The sequence below is a fragment of the Trachinotus anak genome, unplaced genomic scaffold (genome assembly GCF_046630095.1).
Source record: "Trachinotus anak isolate AG129_WGS33_773 ecotype Australia unplaced genomic scaffold, CSIRO_AGI_Tana_v1 ptg000010l, whole genome shotgun sequence".
NCBI lineage: Eukaryota > Metazoa > Chordata > Actinopteri > Carangiformes > Carangidae > Trachinotus > Trachinotus anak.
The window spans coordinates 22,941,641-22,968,586 of NW_027273861.1; the positions used below are offsets into that span (position 1 = coordinate 22,941,641).

Genomic DNA, 26,946 nt, shown 5'->3' on the forward strand with positions numbered 1-26,946 from the left:
ATGGAATTATAGTGAAAATATTCTCCTCTTTGAACCCCCCTGAAGGGCCTGTGGGAGTCCCCAGACCACACCTTGAGAACCACTGCTGTGTATATATAGGAACCAAAATAGAAACTAAAAATAGAAACACCTGCACGGTGGTGGAAGTACTAAAGGAAAAGTGGTGAACCACCAGATCTACAAACGTTTTACATAAATGTAAATTACTGTTATTGTGATGTTCTTTTTTCACTGTGGGGGTAGGAAGTACACGGTGAGATTGAGGAACTGCAAAACTAAAAACAAATAAAAATACTTTAATTAAAAGAAACTTACACATATTGAGTCTCCTGTAACATCTGAATGCATGAAAACTAATAAGCAAGCAGATGAGGTGACCCAGTTAGCTAAAGGTAATGGATGAACAGTTCAAATAAACAGCCAAAAGTAATGGATAATATAGTGTAGCTAGTTAAAAGCAATGGAGAAATAGTATATTATATAGACAGATAAAGAGATATAGTAGTTCATTCATAGAACATACTTGATGAAACATTAGATATTGTGGAAATGGTTAGAAAATGTAAGTTAAATCTGCAGCAGGTTCAAGTCAAACCTGACACACAGTGACCCCTGCAGGAGTTTAGGTGACCCCTGCAGGAAACAGCAGCTGGTTCTGACTAAACCTTAGGAGAAGTTTAAACCACAGCTTCTGAGGACGCAGCAACGGAGGTTAAGTGACCATGTGACTTTAAACCCATCCTAAACTTTAAACTGCAGATACTGAACAAGTCCATTTAGTCTATTTGATTATATTACAATGTTACAAAGAGAAAACTTTGGGATATAATTCTAACACTGCCACTAAACTAGAGCCCCAAAACAAACCAAAGAGTTGAGTCAACAAGCAAACAACTCCAGTAGTAGTAGTCTCATTACTGAGTATCTTATAATACAGAATTATAAGAGTTTTTTTCTGTCACGCACTTACCTCCAACGATGACTGCTGAGCGTCTTTTGCTTTTCCACCACCAGCTACAAGGATTTAAAGACCCACAGATCTTTTCCACAGCCACAGTCTGACCGCTATCAGCAGCACCTGTGCTTCTCCTGCCGTGACAAGAAACAGCTCCACAGGGCTCTTAATTAATGCTTATTAAATACAGGCGTGTTCAGCCAATCAAGGCCTATAGTAATGCAAATAAAAGTATGTTACCTGTATCGGCTACAGCTGCCTTTCCAGCCAAGCAACAATAAAAAAATATACATTTCAATTGATTGATGCATTTTTACTATGGGTTGAGATTTCATGGTCAGCACAAGCGGGAAGGATTTCGCCTAAATGATAAAATGTGAACATGAAACTAGGAGTGGGTTGTGTGGGTAAACCTTCTCCCATCGATCATTAAGGCTGCAATATAAAATTATTCCATTACCAGTAAATCTGGTGATCACTTTTCTCAGATATTCACTCACAGTTCACAGAAGAGTCATAAAATCTACAAATATTCACATCAGAGAAGCTGAAAACAGGATTTTGGCCACTGTTTTCTTAAAATAATAAAAAAAAAAGACAATTATCCTTATAAATTATTCTTACACAGAAGTAATACTTCTTCCACCACAGCTGAAATTGAAGCAGCTCAATGGAATCCAGCCGTCATTAATTCTGTTATTTATACCTTCCTTGCTTTCCCTCCCTTGACATATCAAAATGTCCACTGTGAAAAAGGCCTCTACGTCCTCTCAGTACAGAGCTGTGTCACAGAGTACGATTTATTGATCACCCTTTACCAATAAACGTCCCTCCCTATAGTGGCATTTCCTCGATAGATGGTCAATGCATCATGAGCGTTATTGGCCGACCCGCTGCTTGTCCTTTTAACCCCGCAGACTGCACTGACCATCACATGAACTTTACATGAACCCTCCACACTCAGCCATGACCGGGTCACACAGCGGTCAATGATCGGACACACCGGGACAACAGTACTTAATGACTTTATTAATAATATGATTTCAAAATAAAAAATAACATTAAAATAACATGTTTTGTCCTTGTTAACAACTTGCATCATATGGCCACATGGTGGCATTGTAATGCCAAGTTTTTAGTTTTAAAAATACCAAATTGTTCTTCTGCCATCCAGTTCATTTGTTCTGCCTGTCGATTGCAGCTTTGACCACATATATGGACACATTTCAGACTTCACCCTCGCCCACCCTTTACGCCTCACTTTCAACAAAAAGGGAAAAAAGAAAAAAAAAAAAAATCAAACCTTTATAAATACAGGCAACCCTGTCCCCTTGTCACAGACACATGACGACCACTGACACAGGAAACACCCCGTCTGCACATGCCCCCTCCCGCCCCCCCTCCACATATTTGCAACAAACCATTTGCTTTATATTTTTGCTTTTTCCTCGTCCTCTTAAGATCCACACAGTAGATATTCTACCCTTGCTGTATTATACACTTATTATATATAATATAGTTGCAGCTGAAATGCTCCACTCCCACAGACCTGCTCATAGAGTTGTGAAGTGGAAGGAGTGTTTTTCTCCATTCTGTATTCCCATATTCGATTTTTACTTTCATCACCATCCTCAGTGTTGCTTAACGCGGAAACACAGGACTCTCCTGAGTAATCTAAACATCATACAAGTTTATTTTATGACTACCATTTTCAATTATTCCCACTTTGTATCATTTTGGCATAGTGGAAGGCTCTAAAATACTACAATACCCACGAGCCTCCTTGTCACAGATTATATGAACCCATTTAATCTGCAGAGTTTTGCTGAGATGCCTCTTGGGAGTTGTAACTAACCAGATAGTTTCTGGTGCAGCTGGTAACAGAAGTGAAACAGGAACTTCTGGGTTTTGTTCCAGCAATAAGAATACCTCATTCAAAACCCCACTGAGATTTGTAACCACGCTAATAATTACAAAGCCAGTCTTGGAACAGAGCCTGTGTCTTGCTTTTCTTGTTTAGATGTAGTTTTTGTTCGTTTTGCAGCGTTAGCCAAACATCATTTCCCATAAGGCCTAAACAACAGTGAGCTAAACATTACAGCTCAACACTAGAAATGAATCCATGAGCGAGTCGAGGGGTCGTGGATAGTTCAGACACATCTGTAATAACAGCAGGACAGAGAGGACTGAACACTGAAGGTTTTACACAACAGAGATTAGATTACAAAAGATGAGAAAGATGAGACATTACCTTAGAATAAAGCTGCTGAGTTTTATGGATAACGTGGAAGAAACCATGTTACAGTGACATAACTACCCGCGCTGCTGTGCTTGTAGTTTTTTTAATGAGTGCGTTTTTTTTTTTTGTTTTTGTATTCAAAAAATAATTGTTGTTTAATTGTTGTTGTTGTTAAAATAACAAAAGTTTCAGTTTCTTATAGCTAGTGCAAGAGGATATGTAAAGTAAACTTCAGGATGAGAGAAATGCTAAATGAAAGGTTGCACAGTTACAGAAGCAAATGGAAGAGGCCGGCCTGGACGGGACGTCAGACCTAAGCTGTAACAGTGCACACATAATGTTGTCTGTAGGAAAAATGAATGGCTTAAAACAGCTCCCCACAACTTTGCAACTCTATTGTTTCCTATTGATGTGTTTCTTCAGGCTCATTTTATCGTAACACAATAAAATTATGTGAAGATGACAGTTTTTGTTTGGGTACAGGCTTCTATTAATGAGTAGAAAAACAAAACAAAAACAAAAAACAAAAATCATAACTGGACATGACATAGATAATAAAAATTTTAGCTCAACAGTTTTCAGTTCCCTGAACCGAAGTGTGGACTCCTCATGTCCTCGTTCTGGTCCAGTTATTTGTACTGGAAGCAGAGGGTATTAACAAAGTTTAGCTCATCCACCAAACATTTTCCAACACCTGCTTCTTGGTGTTCAGCTGTCATCAGAATCATGATACACAAAAACATACAAGGAACATCCCCATAACATTTTACGCCTAAAATAGATTCAACGGGCATGTTTGCTTGTGAATAATAGTGACCAAACATGCTGAAATAAAGACAATTAAATAAGAAACAAAATTTAAAAAAAAAGTTTGCAAAGGAAAAAAAAAAAATCAATTCATATTGTATTGCATGTAAATATTGTATAAAATCCTTAAAAATACAGTTCAGGTAACTACTTAAGTACTGAAGTCATCACAGCCAAAAGTGCAGAGGTCCATAAATAAAACATTGACTGTGGATAGACGTCTCCTCTCGAGTCCTCACACAACTCCCCCTCTCCACCACCACAAGGGACTGAATGAGTGCCTGGTCAAAGGTCAGAGTTCATGAACTAGGACTTAAAAGTTCCCACATTGATGCACAGAGAAGGGGACAGGAAGGACAGATGTGTATTTTTTTTTTCTTTTTTTTTTTTAAATTCTCTCCTATCGCTGACAAACACACTTGAGGATTCACAAACGTCGCTCACACAGTTACAAAGTTCATTCTCAGTAATCACGGCCTGAAGTTCTCTTGCCAGAGGCACACCTAGAGAAAATGAAGGGGAAGAGGTGAGGGCAGGAGGGGGGGGGGGGTTACTGCAGGGCACATAAGGCGGCAGGGATCTAGGTTTTCTTTTATGTTATTTTCCGTGCTCAGACAGCGTTTACAGTAAGGGGGAGTGTGTACATGTCACTGAGCCAGGCAGGCAACAGAAGAAGGGAGCGAAGTATTAAAGCTATCAGAGCGTCAGAATAAAAACTGTTGGCAGGAAGAAAACTGAAGAGGAGGGGAGGGAGGCAGGGAGGGAATCGTTCATTGAAGGTTTGTACCACAGTGGGTTGGTGTGTGTGTGTGTGTGTGTGTGTGTGTGCGCGTTTCTGTGTGTGTTTGTGTGAAGCCTAAAGGGGCCACAGGAACTAACACACCAGGGGCCTGAATCACAAAGCAAGTTCACCTCACTCTGGCTTTCTTTGAGCTTTCTGGCTTCACAAAACCCAACAGTGGCAATCCTGGAAAGCAGTCTCACTAGGCTGGTTCCTGGCATTGTTAACCCACAATTCACCAAGTTTGTTTACATTAAAGAAGTGCAACAAGAAGCCAATCACATGCCGCTTCAACAGACCAAGAGCAGCATTATTACTGTAAGATAAAAGTTTTGATCCCTGCGTTTTAGCATACAAGGTGATATTAAAAAAAGAAATAGAAGGTAAGCAGGCAATACATGGCAAACGTAAAGGTATAAAGTAATAGTCAATATGTAAGAGTGGGTATTATAATATCGCTAAGATTCAATATTTTGATAATCAGTTGTTTACGTAATATTGTTATTTAAGTGTTTCTCTTTCTTTGTAAATTGAATCTCTTTGGGTTTTAAACTGTTGGTCGCACAAAACTAATTTGAAGTCGTCACCTCAGGTTCAGACAAGGTGAGAAACAGACACCTCTCTGGGTTTAGTGATGTGACTTGGTTAAACCGATCCTGCTTTATGAGACTGGTCCGCCTGGTCTAACCCGCTAATGTTGCTTCACGATGCAGGTCCTTGAGAAAGACGTTACAAATATTTAGGGAAGGAAAACACAAGGAGTGCTTTGTTTAGCTTATATTTCTGCCTGTCCTTTGTTGATGCTGCTGAAGTGCTGCTAACTTGGTATAAAATGCTCCACTGTCGGTTCAAATACTTCAAACCTCTTGAAGAGGGAACCCCGACCTTATTCAATGACAAATGTCTCACAAAACACACAACACAGCTGAAAGCAACTGTTACTAGAGCTAATTAATGTAAGTAACGACCACACAGTCACCTGACGCTTCCTCTTGAGAACACCGAGTCTAATCTCAGAAAGCAAGAACATAAGAACACGACCACCATCCATGAAAAATAGTCGTCTTAAAATTTCTAGTGGGCTCGATTAACGGAAATATATCACTGATAAAAATGACGACAGCCTACAAAGACACTGGAAAAGGAGAATCAGGGATGAAAGCCATTAAGACAATACTGGATATTCAGGCATCCCATTTAACACTTGTTTCCCCGAGGGGGGTTTGTTTTTTTTTTTTGTTTTTTTTTTGAGGGAGGGGGGTTCAATCTGTGTGACCATGGCTAACAGAGCGCACACCCCCCCTCACACTGCAAGTCGCAGAAAAAGGCACTAGAGTGTGGCTGTTGCTAGCCGTAGAAAAGTAAAAGCGATATACATTCATAGCTCACAGGTTATCTTAACCGCAGTCTGGGAATAAATACACAAAATGCACTTGTAGAAAAATAAAATGTAAAAAAGCGTGGCCCCTATTTTATTTTTCTCATTTTTGGATTCTGGGAGACAAGTATGGCTACTTTTTCACGGCTTTTTTTTTTTTTTTTTTTGTAACCCCCCCCCCCCCACCCTACCCACCACTTAGAAGGCAATTCAGGAGGGATCCTCCACTGTTCTGGCTGCGAGCAGTCGAGCCCTTTCATGCACGCCAATATGGGAATAACAGGGGGAGGAGGAGAGTGGTGAAGAGGAGGGATAGAGAGTGGGGGGGGGGGCTTCAGTGGGAAGAGGTGGGGGTGGAGGGGCTGTTGGTAGGAGGTCAAGGCTCAGCTTTCAGTGCGAGGAAGTAGAGGGGGAAACTCAACAGAACATATGTTTTCAGATGTTCAGACAACAGAGAAACCTCATCCGAAACAGTCACACACACAAACACACAGCACACGTCTCAGTGTCTTCATGTACAGTGTTAAGTATAAGGACCTGGGAGACAAACATGTGCATAAACCAGGCCACCACTTTCCTTCAACCACCCCATGTAGCACTGAAAGCACTAAACATATCATAAATACACTATAATGTAGTCGTTTGCCGCTATAAGGACATCTTCAAGTATTTATTAATGTACAAAATAAATATAAATTCTTTTATATTATTACTGGAGCCCCAACCATTAGTTGATCAACAGAAAAATTATCTGCAACTATTTGGATAAACAATTTAAGTCGATTTTCAAGCAAAAATCCACAAATTTTTATGCTCCTAGTTTCCCTAATGTTAAGATTTGACCATTTTATTAATATTAAGTACCTGTGCATTATCTTGTTTCTTGTGGATGCCCATAAAAGGAGACAGTTGTTGACAAATGTTTTGTTGGCCTAAATAAAAGACTATATTTTTACCAGGGTTTGTCATTTATTTGACAACAAGAGAGACGTGTTCATTAACACCAGATATCCTTTTTAAATCGAGTAACGCTGTAACACCAGCTCCTACAGAGTGATGAAGTATGGACTGTTTGCAGTGTTAATGTTGCTAGAACAGAGAGCATGTTGAAGTCGGTTTACTGTATCTGTTAGGAGTCAGTCAGCAGTTTCTGAAGGCTGTGTTTTACTGTGAAAAAATACATTCATCACGAGTGGAAACTAGTCTTTCCTGCAGAAATGAACCACGGAGAAAATCTGCCCAGCAGCCAACAGTTTCCGCTGTCACAGATGATGAGCAGCTCAAAGAGACAATAATTTTGGCTGCTTACAAGACCCCGACACAAGAAAGTGAGTATGTGACTGATGTTCAGCTTTAATGACTTTATTCTATGTTTCACTTTTTCCAGAGAAGAAGCTTCAAGGATGAGGACTCTCTTCCCTAACTGGAGTACAGTGAAAGTTTATTTTTCATTACCTTATATTCTAATTCAGTACATTAATAAATACTTGAACTTACACCTACATTATAGTCTGTTATAAAACATTAATTTAATGCTAATGTCGTGCTTATAATTGCTAAATGGGGGAGTTAAACTAAAGTGTTACCTGAATGTATATTTGTTTGGCATGTGTTTAGGCGAAGGAGGGAAACCAACTGTTGTTTGTGCTCGAGCTTCACGAACAAAGAGAAGTCAGTAACCACAAAGACAACATCTCCTCTTAAACCTCAGCAGTGCTCACATGCACACACACACACACTCACTCACTCACACACACACACACGACTCGAGAGTATGTCGGGAGAGAAATGAGCTCCAGCTGACAGCAGGGGGAAGGGAACTGGAGTGTTCTGCCGAGTAAGGAGTGTGCGTGTGAAGGAGGAGGAGGAGGAGGAGGATGACGAGGAGGAGGAGGAGGAGGAGGAGGGGAAGTATTGGGTTCTCAAAGGCGGGAGCAATATGATTGCAGGAGGGTGAAGGGGGTGGGGGGTGCATTCCACAGCTCTGCACAGACTCAAAAAAAGAGATGTGTAGTGAAAATCCTGACTGTAGACGGAGATCAGCTACCCCAGTGCTCCCTTCCACACCTCCTGTTCCTCCTCCTCCTCCTCCTGATCCTCCTCCTCCTCCTCCTCCTCCGTCTTCTCCTCCTCCTCTTCCCCCTCCCTCCCCAGCGTCACGTGAAGGTGGTGTGTCTTCATGTGTGCTTGTGTTTGTTCATGTGTTTCTGTTTGTGTGGTAGTTGTTCGATGGTTCAGTCAGGGCTGCGAAACAGCTGCTTGTCACCTCCTTAAGGAGGAGGTGCTGTGACGAATCTACCTCCGCCACAGCAGCCGTCCACACGCCGCTTTCCACTTCCTGTCACGTGGCCGTCGCCTCCAGGTAGCTCTGTAGTTTGCGGACAGTGGACTCGTCCAGTGAAAAGAGGTCAAAGTCAAAGGTGGTGTTGGTCACGTTGAAGTGGCCCGTCTCCTCGATCAGGTTGACAATCTGACGGATGAAGAGAGGAAAGGTCAGTTAATATCTACTCTCACACCTCTCTACTGTGGTCTGAAGAAAACTCAGATAACTCAGTATAACAGTTTTGTTTTGGTGCTCATACACAGAGCAAAATGCCAGTTGCTATTTCATATATGTATGAATCAAATTATCTCAGTTGTGACTCACACTGATTAATTAAAGCTAAAACATTTTCTGATGCAGTGTTTTAACAACACAATACATGGTGGTCATCAAAGTAACGGACACACACCTGCTGTAGGACGTTACGCTCTCTTAAAGCCATCAGTCTGCGATGGAGGTCCACCAATTCTTCTGTGTAGGCCTGCGCGGTTCAGGTAGGAGGTTACAGAGGAGAGTGAACACAGTCAGTATAGCATTAAAGACAGAAGAGTAGAAGCAAAAGAGTTGATTGTCAAGAGAAGAATGTCAAGATTCAGTGCAGAAAACTGATTAAATTTTACTTCTTAGGCTGATTTGGTTGATTTTCTTCCTGTAAATCTAGACATCACCACTTGGCTTCTTTAGTTTCATTTTAGTTTATTGTGTGTATTTTTTCTTTATTTGAATCTGAGCGTCCGGGGATTGCTTTATACTAGAAAAGAAGTGGTTCATACATGTTATATATTGTGTGACTATGTCAGCAATCAGGGATGGTGGTGCGCATTTTCAGACAGTCTCTCCAAGGAGACATTGATATTGTTGCACTCATTGAGTCACATGAAAAGTGACAGAAAGATCTTATAATTTTGGAAAGTTAAAGAAACAGCCACACACAGCTCCTAGGTGTGGGTGGAGGGGGTTTGCAGTTTTAGCATCCGACAAGCACGTCTGATGGAGTATTCTGGCCTCTTAAGGATGAAGCATCTGTCAAATATAGTTATTCAATTTTTATAAACTATAATTAAAGGCTAATTAAGCTTTAGGAAAAATGACCAGAGGTACAGCAACACACCAAAGAGTTGTATTTAATAACTCATCTGTTAAGTACACTGATAAGGAGATATGGTACATCAGGATTTGGCTGATTCAGCTCAACAAACGGTGGATTGATTGACTGATTGGATTGTATGTTGGCTTGCAGTGATTAGTTTGAGCAGTGCACCCAAATGTCTGGAGAAAAGACGGGAAAAGTAGAGGCAGTTGGCTCCTTTAGTTTAAATCAGGTGCTGATGTGAGCAGCACATAACACCTCAGCTAACAAGTTTTCCAAGTGGAAACTCTGCAGAGGGTTTCGTATGTTGTCCAAATTACAGTACTGTATATGAACTTGAATGACACCAAAACGTGTTGTTTACAGCCTTTGTTTTAGCTGCTCCATTCTAGTGTTACTGGAAATATCTGAATGCGGCAAAAAATAGTTAAGTTTGTAATTTGTAGATATCATAAATACACCACCATGAACAATAGACCAGGGAATCTAAGGTACCTGAAGTAGACCCCCCTCCTTTGTATTTGTAAGTGTGTAATTTAATCTCAAACAAACTGCATCTCCATTAAAGCCAGCAGATGTTTTAATGTGAAAGGGTGATGTAAGATCAGTTGACCAGACTTTCACTTTATCACTACTTAAATCATCTCGTAACAGAGAGAGAACAGGAGATTTCTCTTCAAGGGTTCATAGGCCACAGTCTGTCTGTACATCTGGATCAGTTCACTGTCAATAACTGCATCTTGAATTCATTAATGCACTCATTGAACAATGGCAAAATGCTGCATGTGTGTGTGAGAGTTAAAACATAAAAAGTTTGATTTACCCTTCCTACCTTGTCGTATCCCTTCTTCAACACCTTCTCTGAGCGAAACGAGGAGTCTGGACTCTTTCTGCCCGACACCTGCAGAACACAGATCAGAGACGACCAGAGAGAGAGAGAGAGAGAAGGGAGGAGAGGAAAGTCCAGAGAGAGAGGATACAAAGAAGAGAGACAGAGGCAGTGGCGTCAGACCATGAGACTATCTAGGACACCAGTGACAGTGAATACAGCTGAAATGTAAGTGGACGCCTGGTGCAGGACTGAAAGCCTGCAGTTTCCATGTCTGCTTGCCAAATGGTTTCAGGCTATTTTGCATCGGGAAGGAACATTAAAAATATTCATTAAAAATACAGCATCTATTAAAATTCAAAATGACTCCTCTCTGTCTAAACAAATGGGCTGGACTATTGTTTAATATTGTTTTGACAGTATTACTAATAAATAGCCTTCTCAGACATGTAAAACAAATCCTTTGTTAATTTTACTCACAATTACAGAGTTAAACCATATAATGCTCAAAGAAAGTCCTGTTCATGTTGGCCAAGGATCATGTTGACAGCTGAACACTGAAGAATGCATATACTATAAGAAGTAAAAGTAATACAATAACATTTTGATAAATAAGTAAAACCAGACTTAAACAGTCGGTCCCACTCTGACTCAGTTAGTCCACAACTGTAAATGTTACATCTGTGGTTTTAATGCTTATTTTCTAGTCAAACTCTTCCAGCCACTGTCAATATGTCAATGAAAATAGGCAGTAAAATGAGAGGTCTGTGTGACTCACTTTGTTATTGGAGGAGCTGTGTTTCTGTGGGGGTGGGGCAGGGTCTCGACTGGGGCGGTGCGAGCCGTCACTGCTGTCACTCTCGCTGTCCAGGCTGAGTCTGAGAGGGGGACATGTCGAGGTCAGAAGTCAGTCACACAGAGACTGACAGACAGAACACACTGTCATACTGCTCAGCATCAAAGTTGGATGCATGTGTTGAGATTTTGTGCAAGAGATGAGGGTAATGAAATCTTGTTGTCAATCTGTGTACGGCATCAATTTGGAGGTATGTCAGATGAACGCCAGTTGAACTGCAGTGACATGATTTACTGCAAATAGAGAAAAACAGATGCAAGCAGACAGTACATTTCCATCCAGCTGTTTTTCATGCCTATTTTCAATTTGTGCATAACAAAAGCACAAAACACTGAAAATTCAAAATAAAAGTTAAAATATCACCAAAGAAAAAAAAAGGGAAAAGTGCAATGAAAACCTGACCTATGGAATAAATCATGGCAACTCCTCAACTGTTTTCCATATTGTTTTCTCTGGTGTTTTCTATCGTTTAAGGTTTGACTTGCACTCTCTCGCTGTGCCCTCCTCTTCAGCAGTGGTTTAATGGCTTCTAACTGGAGAATCAGCACCTCCAACTGTTGAATGACTCCACAGTAAAGGATGGAAACTTGCATTAATAAGTAAGCTTTGACCATAGTGCTGAGACTTCTTTGTATCAGATGAACCTCAAAACGGGGGAAGAGGAGTGTGCAGACACCGTCGTAACCAGACAAGAGACTGAACAGTTGCTTTTTGAACACTGGTTAAAGCAACAAGTGATTTCTGACATTTTTTGCGCAGTCTTTGGTTGGAAGAGTAAATGTGCCTCACAGTTCTATCTAAGATCACTGTATCTGGCTGGCGACAGCCCAAAATCACAGTCTAAAAGACTGACCGAGAGTCGCGGTTGGGGGGGTTGGTCTTGATGGGGGTCTCCTCCTCTGAGCTGCTGTCGTCATCATCTGACTCTTCTGACTGGATCTCCTCCACCATGGATCGTAGGGGGCCTGAAACAGAATCACACAAACTATAAAACTCAATTCACTCCACTGTCGATTGCCCATCAGAGACAGAGCAGTGGAATAACACCATCATACTGTAACCCGATCTTCCTCTCTGACAAACTACAAATACAGACATCCTCAAAATCACAAATCATCAAATGCATCAGACATGTACAGTCTTCACCTTAAACCTTAACATAAAATTGTCTCAAATGAAACTGAATATGGACTGTACCTTGCCCTTGTTTCTGTCCCGGCTCAAAGTCTGAGTCTGAACTGGAGTCAGAACTTGAACTGGAGTCGGAAGCACTGGAAGGTGCCGACTGCTGTAAGAGGAGGAGAAGGAGAAAATGACAAGTCAAAGAGAGGAAGAAGATGGACAGAAGGTTGATTTGATAAGAAAAAGACAGGTGAGATAGTCAGGCTGAATCACAACCTGAGGTGATTCTTGTGCTGTTTTTGACTTCTGGAGCGGCACATGGGAACATTCAAGAGCCATTATCGGGAATGAAATGTGCAACAAATGGATAAAAATACAAATTAGCAACTGTATGCAAAAGAAACTGAAAGGATTAGTCAATAATTGATTAATTAAACCACTACTATTTTTTCAAGACAAGCAGACAATATGTTTCCAACAAAACAGGAGACATCTCCTTGGGATTTTGGAAACATTTTTACTATTTTCTATTAACCAAACAATCAATTAATGAACCAGAAAATAATCAGCAAATTAAGCGATAATGAAAATCATTATTTGCAATCCTAGATCAAATGTAACGATCATAGCTGACATTTCTGAACAGCACGACATTATAACATAAGGTATAAAAATAAAGTCAGAAACATTTAGGCAAGTGAAAGCTCTGGGTCTAGGCCTCGTACCTCTGACTTTGAAGATGCTTCTTCCTCTGAATTCGACTCCTCCGACTCTGGAATTTTCTTGGGCTCCTTCAGCTCCTGTGTGTCATTTTTGCCCCTGGCCCAGCGACCTTTTTCCTTGGGCGGTTTCTTTTCAGAGTAGGGCTGGTTAGCAGCAGAAGACGAGGAGACACGAGGGGAACTTCCTGTGAAGGCTGCGCTCGCCGGCCCCTTCGGCCCCTCAGAGCTTCCCTTCTTCTGCTTCTTTGCGCTAGGTTTGGGAGAATCCACAGTGGAGGGCCGTTTCCCCGGAGCTTTGGAGTCTGCGGGCCCTCCCCCGCCTCCTCCCCCACCACCCCCTCCACTCCCAGCCCCCCCTCCTTTGGGGGACATGCCCTCCATCTTTGACTCCTTCAGGGTGAGTTTAGGCTCCTTGAATGCAGCCTTAGGTAGGACCTTTACTTCATCTTTCACTTTGATCTCTGGCGGCTTTTTTGAAGACGAGGATGAGGAAGAGGAAGGATCACGGCCGCTCTTGCTGCTTCCGTCTCTGTCGTTGTCTCCTTTTGACGTTGTTTTGCTCTCAGAGTCTTTTCGGGGCCGTTCACGATGCTCCTTGGTCAGCTTGTGTGGTTTGGGTCCTTTGCTGCTGCCACCACTTCCTTCTTTGCTGGGTTCCTGAAGAGAGAGAACAACAGCACTGTCATCGACACTTTACTTTCAAAACACTCAGCTCATAGCCCCATAAAAGGAAACAGGCTGAGCTGCTCAAGGACCTCATCAAGGACATCGTCCCCTCCTCAGTTCCTAAATCAGGCCTTTCCAATCAAGTCTGTACTGTAATCACATTATTTACTGTGAATGACATGTCAAACTAAGCATTTTGGTTAGTTGTGAAGAGAAAAACAGTGGCTTAAACCTACCTTTGTATCTAACAGGACAGTCTACAGCCATACTAGCAGCTCTGTTAGGCTGCGCTTAGGGAAAGTGGTGCTTTGAGCTAAATGCTAACATTGGGCGGCTGAGGCACAACACTCGTCAACATGTTGATGCTCCGACCAATGCGTACTCAGTAGTCATTACCAAGTATTACTACATTAACACAGTACTCATCGGTTGCACCACACCCACTTTGATCTCTACTACACACCTGTTAAAAAAAACATACACACACACACACATGCTGTCTCTGCTGGTAATAAAAAGGCATTTCATCCAACACCACTTCAAAAGTCAAAAAGAGACACTACACCACTGAACTACAGTATCAACAGCATTTACACACTGCTCCTGCTGCAAAGTGTCAATCTGGACTGACAACCAACAAGGAAGCAGCCACAGAGGTTGTGGACTTAGCTGGCTGTACCTCTGAAGTTACACTAGATTAGACTCCTAAGATGGAGAGCAGTCAGAGAAATAAGAAGTTAAATCTTTGGTAAAAATGTGGTAAATGTGCAAACAAACCCAGCAGAGCCACAGGAGTGGCTTTTATCATAGGTCTGACAGAGCAATACAGAGACAGGAAGATATTTCTACACTGTCCATCCACATACCAGCAAAGAGGTACAGGTTTTCAAACAGACACTATTAAACTCAATATGCACATAAGAGACTTTAATAAATTCAGAGACTGGATAGTGGCCATGTGTGTGTCTTTAGAGGTAGCCCTCAGTGACTTTTTCTGTCAGCAGATGGACATAACGGGGTGAAACCAAGTCCTCTATCTGCCTCGAGCCAGAGCTCAACAAACACCCACTCACTGTCACAACAATAATGTAGATTCAAGAAACATGTCAACTATGTAAAAATGAAGGAGGAATCTAGTCTGCAGTCCACCATCAGTACAACTTGAAGTCAGTCTCTAATCTGTGTCTTGAGGTAAAAAAACATTTCATTTCAGTCATACATAAAGATAGTCGTACTGGTCTGGGGAGGGTTGACAGATAACAGTGGGAACACTGGGAAATGTAAGGGGATCAGTTTCCTGTTTTCTCCTGATATGTGCCGTCTCCTGGCAGATAAGCACACTGAGTAATTCTGCATACATGCATACAGATGCTCAAAAACAGCTGGTAATGATAATACGCCTGAGTCAGCCTGCTCTGAAGACTGATTTAATGATTTTGTTAAGGGCATACAATGTTCATTTAGACATGTACCCCTGTATTTTCCAAAATATGTCAATAGAAATTGACTGGAATGATCAATGATGTTCTGAATCAGTGAGAAGGCTGGGAACAATAGTGAGAAGACTAAGATGATTATGATGGGATCATTTTTTGTTGGCAAACTAACCAACCTTTGACACATGAGAGGTCTTGGTCTTCTTGGGGTCTGAAAAGGCAGAGAGGGGTATGGTGGGGAGCATTGGGTAATCCGGACTGGGTCTTGACACAGCTTCAGCTCCCTCTGGAACCACCAATACCTGGAATTAAAGAGACAACAGTTAATAGTCTTTGTGTTAACTTAAAAGATATTGTTTATACACTGTAGATTTCCAAATAGTGCTCAAAATTCAAATTTTGTCACTTTCGAATGTGGCAGTCAACATGGCTGTTTAGCGAGTTCTCTTTTTGGAACCTCTGAGCCGATGGATAAACAAAATGAAAGTTAACCCTGATGCCTTTACCTTGCCCTGACGTGCCTATCAAGACCAACCACCTCTTGCCCTGCACTTATGTCAACTCTTACAGATTATGGTCTGCCATCTGTCTACAAATTAAATGAATGAAAAACACGGTTTCTTACTTTTAATAATAGGCCAGACCAAGCCATCAGAGAAAGATATGGAATTGACTGAACTGAAATCAATGAAGTATCGTGGAGTCCATTGACCACAAGGCTTGGGTCAACTAAAATCCATAAATCATGATCTGCTACTCTCATGAATAAAATGTGATATTGTAAGATGTAATCTAATTCCCTTTATGCGTTTTACCTCAATACACTCCCAAAGTTATTGTACCTGCTCCAGACTCGACCAGTGGAAGTAACAGAAAAACATTTCATGGAGTGTGACAAAATGATCTTGAGATATATTTGGAAAGGAAATAGGCCGAGGAATAGATACAGAACTTTGCAGTTACCTCAAATCAAGGGAGGCTTAGCTCTCCCTTGTTTGAAGAGCTATTATCAAGCTGCACAAATAAAAACACTTTTGAGTCTGTGCAATCCCTCCCACACAGGAAGATGGAAGGGAATAGAAGGTAGTGCGACAGATGGTGTTCCTATACAGGCTATAGTAGGTGAGACTAAACTAAGAGGAGATGAAGCCATGGTTGGGGATATCTCAGATGATTTGATATGAGACAATCACAAAGAATAGCCTGAAAGTACATAGCAGGGCATTACAATGGATTGCATATGATTCAGAATTTGTACCAAATAGAAGAGAGAAGAGGATTAAAAGGAGAATAATGAGAATTCTTATAGATAAAGGAAATTAAAAGCTTTTCAGAATGAAAGGATCAATATGGCTTAACCATCATAGATTCGTGTAAATGAGAAATTATTTAAAGCAATGAATGAGAGGAGAGAACCTGATGATCGGATGGAGGTAATAAATATTAAATTGTTCACCTTGATATGAGACAGATTAGGGCAGGAAGTTAATTATATACAGGGGTAGAAACCCAAGAGAAAATATTTGAGACCTTTGTAAATTAAATTTAAGACTCTTTAATAACTTTTTAAAGACAGTTAGTTTTTTTAAGACATTCCAAAGCCTGCCGAGCAGATACCCTGATATCTGGATATTGTTTAAAGAAAGACTTAATAGATAGGTTTCCGAATCACACCGTCACATATCCAGTGTCTGGTATATTTTGAGGAAAAAGCAAGATTTTCTTACAGGGTACTGCTACAAATATAATAACCAGAATGAACGCACTATTGTTGACTTAGTGTCTCCTCTTAACTGTAGTTAGTTACTCAGTAATGCAGCCTCACCCCTCCAGCTTTGATCAGTTTTCTCCTGAATTCTTTGGTGGGGTTGTTGAAGGTGAGCTTCTCACAGCGCAGGTGGTTGACCGGGGGGTTGCCCTCCAAGTTAAGGAACAGATCGTAGTTGAAACAGACCTTTTTTGGCTCCTCCTGCATCAGATGAACAAATAAAGAGATTTTTTTTTTTTAAATCAGCTTAATCACGTTAAGTTTTAACATTCTTGTAACAGCATGTGTGACTGGCAGCCGTTTGTGTTTGTCTTTCTGTGTTACTGCCCTACATACAATCACGTCTCCATACCTATATGTGTCACAACAAAAGATAAAAGCTGAATGAATGAACTCTCACCCTGGTCAATAAAACAGACATACATAGCTGGAGCCCGGCACACTGATAAGACACAACTAACATTCCTGACAGGAGTTGCAGAGTCGTAGAGAGGGGGACAATTACAGCAGAGGCAAAAGGTATTAAGACACTCTCAGAGATCATATAAACAAAATGTCTTCTTATAAACGTGGATTAATGGCTGCTCATATTAACACTTCTCTTCCTCCCCTTCAATTATTGTTGTGATCTTCTTGACAGATTTGTCCATTGTGCACAAGTTAGTTGCAGACAAAAGGAGGAGGTAACATGTTTTGCCCAGAGGTCTAATATGATGAATGCTTGCAGGAGACAACAGTGCACTAATGTGCACGTAGCTCTTAAGTGTTGTCCTTATCTTGTAATGAGAGTAAAGTGGTTCTTTCTCTCATGATTCATTTAAATGGATGACAGAGACTTAATGGTGCCAGCATAATAGTGTGTGCACATTTTAACTGTTTCACTTGAAGAGAGAAATGTTGCTACATCAAAGCAAAGTTTCACTAACATCATCAAGCATGATGATGAGCTGAGTGGATATATACGAGCAAGTGTGCAACTTACTGAAGAGTGCATCTTTAACTCTGTCCAGTGGGAAACCATTGGCAAAAAATATTGCACCATCAAAGCTTCTCAGCCACCACTGCCTTTATATGTACTTAAGCAATCTGATTATTCCTGGTTTTGAGCAGTAACCTGATTTCAAACACATCAAGTAAAAGGGAGACATAGTTTTCTTTATCAAATTACAGAATTAACCTGGTTAACATAGTTTGATTCCTGCAGGAAAAATCTGGTTCCTGCAGAATGTCTATTACACACTGTATCCTGTATATTGATTAAAATGCTGAGTTAAATAACCGAAGAGCACAGTGAATATTTTATTCTGCCGGTAGCGTTAATCCCAAAAAAAATGAGGCTGACATTTAGTCTCCCTCAATCAGTCCTTTAACTTTACTGCACTTAATAAGTACTATTAACTGGTCTGGCTGTGTATGCATGTAAGTGCATGTGAGGCCCACTCTGTTAAACCCCAGCCCCACCTATATTCATAAAGCCACAGTGACCGCCCACATGCAAGATGGCACAGTGCAAAATGCAGCATTCAAGAGAAAGACCTTCCTCCACTGTAGGAACCACGTTTTTCAGGCTAAAAAGACCCTCAACGAAGAAAGAGATAAGACCCGAGCACAGGCAGACTGGAAATGGGGACTATTGGATCAAATCCTGGTCATGGAAAGTACTGTCAAAACATCCAAAAAGTAGTTTTTACCAGCTCCGTCAGTGTCTTTACCGGCCCTCCCTGCATGCCTGTCATTTGTGCAGGCCGGTCCCAACAGATACGTTTTTTTCTGAGTCCAACCCAGAGCCAATATTGATCTAGCTTTTCTGAAATGGAGAACCCTTGACTCAGAACTGGCTTTTCTTCTCTTTGATAAGTGATTAACCTGATGGCTACATAATGTTAAATGTCTGTTTTCAGACATGGACAACGCACATTCCAAGCGGAGGCTGGATGTGGCTGACAAGCTTTTGTTTGGTCTGAGAAGCTGGTGGTCTAGTGCAGTGAATATCACACATATAACCTTTAAGACTTAAAATTATTTTCAAAACTCAAAGCATATTGAAGTGCAAAGAATTGATTATTGACACACTACTATCTGTGATTCCTTAAAACCTACACTTTCTCAATACATTATCTACAAGAGCAGACCACAGTTTACTATCTGTGTCCAGTCTATCTTACCTTGTTCTTGAAGTAAACCTCAATAGGCATGAGGAAGCCTGCGTAGCCCGACTCCTCTACTTTGTACGGAGGCTCCTTGCATACTGTAGACAGACAAAGATGTGCCAATGGCAATAATCATTACGCTGTTATTACATTTACATTACTCTTATAAATAGAATGACATACTGAAATAATACTCTATTAGTTTAGTTTATTGCTTCTGTCTGACAGGGACCATGTAAATAAGCATTAATCTCATAGAAAGTGAAAAGATGTACCAGATTCAGTTACTAGCAAATGTCTATCTTCAGTTCCTGTGCAGGTAGACACAAACACTAATATAACTAATGCAATACAAATAGAAGTTGAAACAACAGAAACCCTAAATATAATCATGGATTCAACCATAAAAACAATGTTCTATCATTACATCCATCAGTATGAATTATACATAAATAAATCTCAGATACAGAGTCGTCATCAAATTAATGTTGACAAGACTGACTCTTCTAATCCTTTTTTTGGCATCACGTGAAAAAGTATGAAACTCTACAAAGCATCGGGGAGCTTGTTCCATTACTACATGGCCTTAAATGAAAAGGCAGATTGTGCAAAGGCAGAGCGTCTTTTAGGGATTTTACAGACTCCCTCAGCAGCTGACCTCGAAGCTCTAATCATTTAATTAACCAAATTAATTCCAAGAAACTAAAACCCTCTAAAGTCTTTAAAAAAATGAGACATTATTTGACAATTGTAGTCCTGTCAAACGTTACACTGCACTACCAAGCAGGTGGTGGACATCATTCAGATACTTAAATGAACATTTTTAATAATTAATTTTTCATTTTTCACCCCCACCTTAGTTTTACCCAAGGACGCCTAAAAACAGTGACGATGCAAATAAGTTACCTCAGAGTTTGTAGACATATTTCAAGAAAAATTCCACTGCACCATTATTGTACTGTTCTCTATATAGCATACAACCACTTTGACACATTCATGTTTTGTCATCTTCAAATCAATTTATCAATTAGTCCATCGACAGAAAATTTATCAGCAGCTATTTTGATAATCCATTAATCATTTTAATCATTTTTCAAGCAATAATTCCCAACATTTACTGATTAAAGCTTCTCAAATGTGATCATTTTGTGCTTTTCTTTGTCACATCTGATTATAAACTGAATATTTTTCCATTTTTGACAACTTGAATACATAATCTTTGCCTTTGGGACGTTATAGCAGACACATTTCACTAATTACCTTCAGTCCGTTTCTACTAAGTCACCATGAAGAAATGCAGAAAAATTCAGAGAAGGAAATTCTGGAAAATAAACTTAAAATTCAACATGAAATAACTTTCCCCGACTCTGACAACCTTTAAAACCAAATTAAAATGTAAAATGAATTAAATAAAATTAATCTTCAGTAATCTTTGACCATTATCCAACTGGCATAATTATCCTACCCTTATTATCATGTCCATAAAATTTAAATCCTTGTGTTTTCAGTGCCTTATTCCACATTTCTTACTTAATATCTTTTATGCAGTATCTAAAGTGATTTGTCGCAGCGACAGAGTCACAACTGTGCAGGATGTAGTGACTAAACTTAAAAGGGTGTGTCATAACATCCAAATGCAGGCCGAGTTTGAAGATGAGTGTGCAGAGTACTCATGTAATCATGTGGCCATGACTACTGAATACTCATGGGTCAGAAGAGCAACATGTTGACAAATGTTGTGGCCGGTGTGGCGCCATCTTAAGATGGTCTCTAGTTCCCTTTGTTAATGAAATATGCTATAAGAATAAACTTCCCATGTGTTATGGGAGGGGTTCACACATTATTATCACCTTGTCTTACCTCTCTTGGGTTTGGGGAAGCTCTCATGCAGGCGGAAGACAACCTTCTCCACAAAGTGCTGGATGTCGCCGGTCTCTGGCCCTCGGACAAACACCATCCAGTCGTGGGTGAAACCTTCTGATGTCACTTTCTTCCTTAGCTGGGCTCTGTGACCCAACTCCAGCTTCACCTGCACTGTGCACTGAAGAGGAATGAGTAGAAATAAAAAGAGTCACAATCTGTGTATTACAATATACTACGGCTCTAAGCGTGAGAGCAATACACAAGCAAAAATAGGTAAAATATGAACTCAAAGGGCAGGATGCTAAGCAACAGATTTATTCAGATCAAGAAACTGATAAAGATGTAGAAGCCAAATATTTTCTGCCATTGTCTACACTTAGTACATTTTGTGGTGAGCATAGGAAGGTCAAATAAATGCCATAAGATTTTTTTGTTTCTCTTTAAACTGCATGCGGATTCCTTGCTGTCTCACAATGAAAAGGGTAGAGGTGAATTTAATGCTTTTACTTTCGTAAATGTATACTCATGCAAACTACAAGATATCAAATCTTAATTAATTTAAGTCAAGTAAACATGTCAGTCTAAATAAACAAAGAAATAAAAGATGTGTGAACTAAATTTACAATTTAACAAATTATGTAATAACTTGGGGAGCAACTGAAGATTACTGATTCACTTGTGCAGGATATTCTAACTTAACCAAATTATTTAGTTGATAAAATGTAAGAAAATAAAGAAAAAACACAATTTTTCCGCATTCACAAAGTCCTGAAATCCAGTAAGTTCACTTGTTTTCTCTTTAAAAACCAGAGTCACAAGGAGCTTTACAGGTGCACAGAAAGTACAGATGCATAAAGTACAACAAGAATTTCACAAAGTTTGTCACTTTTTAAAGCAAAAGTCCCAAAAAATGACTGCTACATCCACTCTGATTCCAAATAGTAATATTTGCTGATTTTCTTGGACAAGCAAACAATTAATCATGAAAATAATTGGCAGGTTAATTGATAATAAAAACAATCCTAGCCCTACGCTACAGGCTCTAAATCATGTTTAGTAGTGCTGAATTACAGCAGCAAAGACACCTTTCAAACCGAGGTTTCTTATGAAATAAACATCAGGGGTTTCTTCAGGGTTCACCAAATTGAATTTATGTTTTTTTAATGCCATATACAATGCAATTAATACCCATTTCACGGTCATACTGCCCAAAGTATGAAAGATAAAACAAGACTACAAGGCCTAGAAGAAAGTGGAATGTGAAATAAATGTCAATTCAGTTACATTTATTTCATATTTCTGTAATTACTTCCAAGCATATTCCTAATAATATAATTAATTAATAATTAGACATGACCTAGAGCTGGGCACGCAGCAAAAAAGGGAAGGATGAATGATTAACCAATTATAAAGTAACTAAATTTAAGGTCAGATATCTGGAACAATAGTGCTGAGGTTTTTCCACAGTTTTTGCAAAAATCACATGAAAAACATTTCACAAGTAATGCTACTGCCTAAAGCAGGCTAGACACAAATATTTAACACTTTTGTAAATGAAATGTAAGACTTTTTAATTCAAGGCTTTTCAAGACCTCCACATGCCCTGAAACATAAGCATAACCAGTAGTGAGAGTAGATTAATCCAAAGAGCCCTTTATTCATTAGTTTCTGATTCCACCTTGAACAAAACCCCTGAATCTCTATTTTGAGTGTATGGACTTAATACTGAAGAGGAGAGGCCGAACACTTGGCCTGGACAAACACAAAGCTGGACTGGTGTCGGGACGCTCCCTGTGGAATGGGAGTGATTAGCTGCCCGAGCTGACAGATCTCAAAAGGTTTGTCCAGAAGAGGGGCACATTGCTGGGCTACCTCTCTCTGCCAAGAACAATGACTGCAACGGGACGCGCAAATGACACCGCGCTGGTGGTGATTGGCATAGCAAGTGAAGAGGCTATGGAGATGGAGTGCAGAAAGGAGCGAGGGGTGGGTGGGTGGGTGATGAGAGGGGACAGAAAGGCACTTTATGTCCAGGGGAGGACTGAAGAATGTGGGGATTTGGCCCCAGCACTGAGCAGCTCGTGAGCTGGGACTGAGTGGGGGGATTAGAGGGGACAGGATTGAGATGAGCTGGTCTGGCACTCTCCAGCTCGCTCGCACACAAACACACACACACACGTGCGCGCCAACAGACACACACACACCTCCCCTGCCTGGCACTCTGCCCAGCCATTCTGTGGCAGTAATGCCCTTAAACTCCAGACTCCACCACACCCACAGCGAGCAGCCGTGGAGCCCCCCCTCCAATCATCAACACCCATCTCCCCCTGAGGCGTCTGCAAAATCAGGAATGTGATAAGGACAACATAAAAATCAGGATGATAATGAGCCAAAAAAGAAAACAGTGATTCTGCAATAACAATTAGCAGGAACAATAAACTCAAATGTCTCAAACATGTAGTTTCTATTAAAAATCAAAACACGAAGATCCCGGGAGGCAACAGTTTAACAGTATTTTTATTACTGCTTAAACTGCTGATTGTTTTCTGGAGTAATTAATAGTAGTAATTGATTGATTGATCATTTGGTCTATGAAATGAGAGAAAATACATTAAAAATACTTATCACAACTTCTTAAAAACCAAGATCTTCTTTACCTTATTTTGTCTGACTAACAGTCCGAAACCCAAAGAGATTTAATATACCACTATATGAGATTTTAAAAAAGCAGCAAATCCTCAAATTTTAGAGGTTGAACCAGAGAAAATTAGGTCACTTTTTTAGAAAAATGCCTGAAACGATTAACAAATGTCAAGTATTTGCTGAATAATGTTCTGTGAATTGATTAATCCAATCAATCAACGAATTGTTTCAGCTCTAGAGAAAATACTAGAGCTGAAATCGTTTCTTTTGTCACACAGCCTATTGTGTGACAAAAACCCCAAAATATTGAGTTTTCCGTTATACAAAACAGAGAAAAGCAGCTAATCTTCTCATTTCAGAAGCCGGAGAAAGCCAAACAGAGCAGAAATAGTACTTCATTCATCGATTGTGAAAATATTTGCTGATTAATTTGCTGTCAAATCAGTAAACTAGGGCTTCCTTGTATCCTTATTTGATGTCAGAAAATGCTTAAATATGCCTATCACAAGTCCTCCGGGGTCCAAGGTAACATCTTCTAATGTCTTGTTTTGTCTGACACACCGTCCAAACCCCAAAGATTTTAAATTTACAAAAAGCAGACGTACTTTTGATAGAAAAATGCCTACAAATGCAGATTCTGTTGATCAGCTAATATATTGAGATATAGAAAAAAAAAAGAGACCAACATGAACTTAGTTAAACTGTAAAACTATGAAACAAAGCAAGATGTCAAACACCTGAGAGGTTCTGAAACCTGTGTCGAAAAGTCCAGGAGCCAATATGAAGCTTGGAAAATAGAGACATGAAATGAGAACGACTTTGATAGAGATGGACATTAATTGTATCAAACTGCCTGAAAGTATGAGACCATGGGGGCATAGATCTATAAGATATTGGTTTTGTTTTCCAATCATTAAATTCTACCTGCATCAGATGGACAAAATGATCAGTGGCAACAGATTTATTTAGCTATTCTTGATTGAAGGCAATGCAGGGTTTACAAAAACTAATCACACAAAGCCACTAACGTAATGTGTTCGTGCCCTCCCTCTCTGTCTCATACACAGTGCTCCAATTGAGGGGAAATACAAATTTTGGCAGACACAGTGGCTCCCATGAAAACAATGAACTCCCAGCTGCCATGTAAATAACACCCCTCATGACCATGTTAATCTCTTCCAGCTAATAAACGACTGAAATGAAAAGTCAGAAAGTTTCCCCGGAAGAGGACACACACACAAACAAACAATCATGACAGGAGTTGTGTCTGATGAAGCTGCAGGTTCCAGCTGAATCCTTCATCCTACCCAACCTCAGATATCCGGCAGACAACATGAACAGAGATGAAAAAAGTCACTTGTATTGGAAACAGTCAATTCTGGAGAGCCACAGGGGAGTCACAAATAGCCTATCTGCAGCACCCAAGGAAAACAGTGAGTTACAAATAGGATGTGTGAATGACTGTGTGCAGAGTACAAAATGAAGGATATAGCCTTCACCTTTTATCAGTGAGGGCTGATAAAGCATCACTTATTACAGTACATTTTATATTATCATATAAAATAATATCTCCTACTATAAAGCAATTCAACGCCGTAAAACCTGAAGCTGAATTAAGCTCTCGAAAATTGTTTTAATAAGAACTAAACATTATAACATTGACAGGTAGGCTTTAACTGCAAAGCTGCTTTATTAGACTGCATAATTTTTAGCTACATGTATCAATAAACTGTGCCGCTGTGCACATATTTGTGTAATAAGAATGAAAAATCTAAGGCACATCTTTCACATGCAATGTAGGTGCCATTCATCACAGAAGTACAACTTGACTACCCTTTTGACTTGTAGCAGAAGACTTCCTCTGGATGCACATTCAGAGATCTAGTTAAAACTTCAAAGGGACCAACGCTGAATGGGGACTAGTTCCAAGAAAGTGGCTGAGCCACTTTCCATGGGTGTGTGTGGCCTAACCATGTGAAATATAGTCCTGAACAACCTCAGGCATTTAGAGTTACCCATTCTGAGGCAATATCTCCCTTACCGTTAGCAGATATGTAATTCGGTTTACCCACTTCTCTGTTTTCTGCAAAACAAATTATGTAGCTTTTTTATGAAGACATAAATCCTGTGTGCAAATTTGTACACATCAAACTATTACATGTGAAGGCAGCAGCTTGCAAGATCAAAGGTTTTTACATGCCAGCCCTAAATATTATGCTTTATAATCTGGGTTCTTTGCTCTGTAATGACCAGCCCATGCAAGGGTGGTCATCATGACTGGATTCAAGTTCAACGTTGGCCACACAGCTTTTCCACCATGTTTCATGCATTTTACTCCACAATCATGATTGTGGTGCGTAAGAACTTAACATTAACCAACTGTTGGCAAATAATGCAAACAGATTACATGACTTGTTTGGCCATTGCTGGCTTTATTAGCCTCGTATGTGTTCAGGTTTCAGGCCGCTGGCAGTGCAGACACCACCCCGCCTCTCCAGCCCAACCTGGAGAGGACAAATCTTTTCCCCGGCGCCTTGTAGCGGCTCCTTAGCCTTTAGCCAACGGCCGACACTCTCCTGAAAGGTAGACTAGCTAGCAGATTAGCTTAGCTACACAAAACCACGACTCAAATTGGTCTCCGCGCTGTTTAAGTGAGTGCATGTGCTTTTTTAAACACACAACAGAGCAGAATAAACACCAGGTGTGGATCTCTTTGTGTGCCCGGCTGTGGCTACAGCTATGCAGCAGTGCTTGAATGGTGTGGTGCACTGAAGCTAGCTAGCGGTAAATACCGATGTATGAGTGCCCAGCTAGCATAGCTCCAGAGCCAAACAACTACGAGTTCATTAGCAGCAGGAGCGTTTTTTTCTTCTGGCGACCAGAACAGAGGATTCATTCCTGCCCTGCCAGCGCACAGCCTGCTGCCATTTTCACCCTGAAAAGTTCAGATTTCATAAGGAGACACAAAAGCCACAGTACCTGGTTCTCCATGTTTCTCCGGCCTCACTGATTGTTGTATTTATTTACAGCGGCGTTTGTGGAGCGTCTCCCCAGCCTCTGCTCCTCATTGTGTGTCAATCCAGCCCAGAAGCGGAAGGCAGACGGCTCCCCTCCCCTTCCAGACGGCCGCTGGCAGGCGACCAAAACAGAAAGCTCTCTCAGCCAATCAAGGAGCGGGAAATTTAAGCACTCTTGAAAAGAGCCAATCAGAGCACTCAGAAGGCGGGGCATTCTCCGAGCTGCAAATACAATTAAAGCATTTACTGGAGGTTTTCTCGAGTGACAGCGGCCTCGTCCCAATGGCTACAGCTCTGTTTC

At 40.5% G+C, this 26,946-nt stretch overlaps 1 protein-coding gene across 2 annotated transcripts; it reads right to left on the reverse strand.

Moving 5' to 3' along the window:
- Positions 1–1,961: 1,961 nt before the first annotated feature.
- On the reverse strand, positions 1,962–26,946 carry mllt1a (MLLT1 super elongation complex subunit a). Of its 2 annotated transcripts, none has more exons than XM_071486242.1 (12): positions 26,608–26,946; positions 20,983–21,163; positions 19,138–19,220; positions 17,030–17,173; positions 15,381–15,506; positions 13,106–13,759; positions 12,456–12,546; positions 12,112–12,223; positions 11,181–11,280; positions 10,406–10,474; positions 8,893–8,964; positions 1,962–8,630 (listed from the first exon to the last, which is right to left on the reverse strand). In XM_071486242.1, exons 1-12 carry the CDS (start codon positions 26,617–26,619, stop codon positions 8,502–8,504), a joined length of 1,773 nt encoding a protein of 590 aa, XP_071342343.1. In that variant the 5' UTR covers positions 26,620–26,946; the 3' UTR covers positions 1,962–8,501. The 2 variants fall into 2 exon arrangements, with proteins under 2 accessions (XP_071342343.1, XP_071342342.1); XM_071486241.1 differs by having other exon boundaries at positions 10,397–10,474; positions 26,608–26,945.

Excerpts from the sequence above, each read along its gene's own strand:
- mllt1a (XM_071486241.1), bottom strand. Across the intron at positions 12,547-13,105 it reads AAGCATCTTCAAAGTCAGAG|CAGTCGGCACCTTCCAGTGC; the intron begins GTACGAGGCCTA and ends CTCCTCTTACAG. Across the intron at positions 8,965-10,396 it reads GATACGACAAGGTAGGAAGG|GCCTACACAGAAGAATTGGT; the intron begins GTAAATCAAACT and ends TGAACCGCGCAG.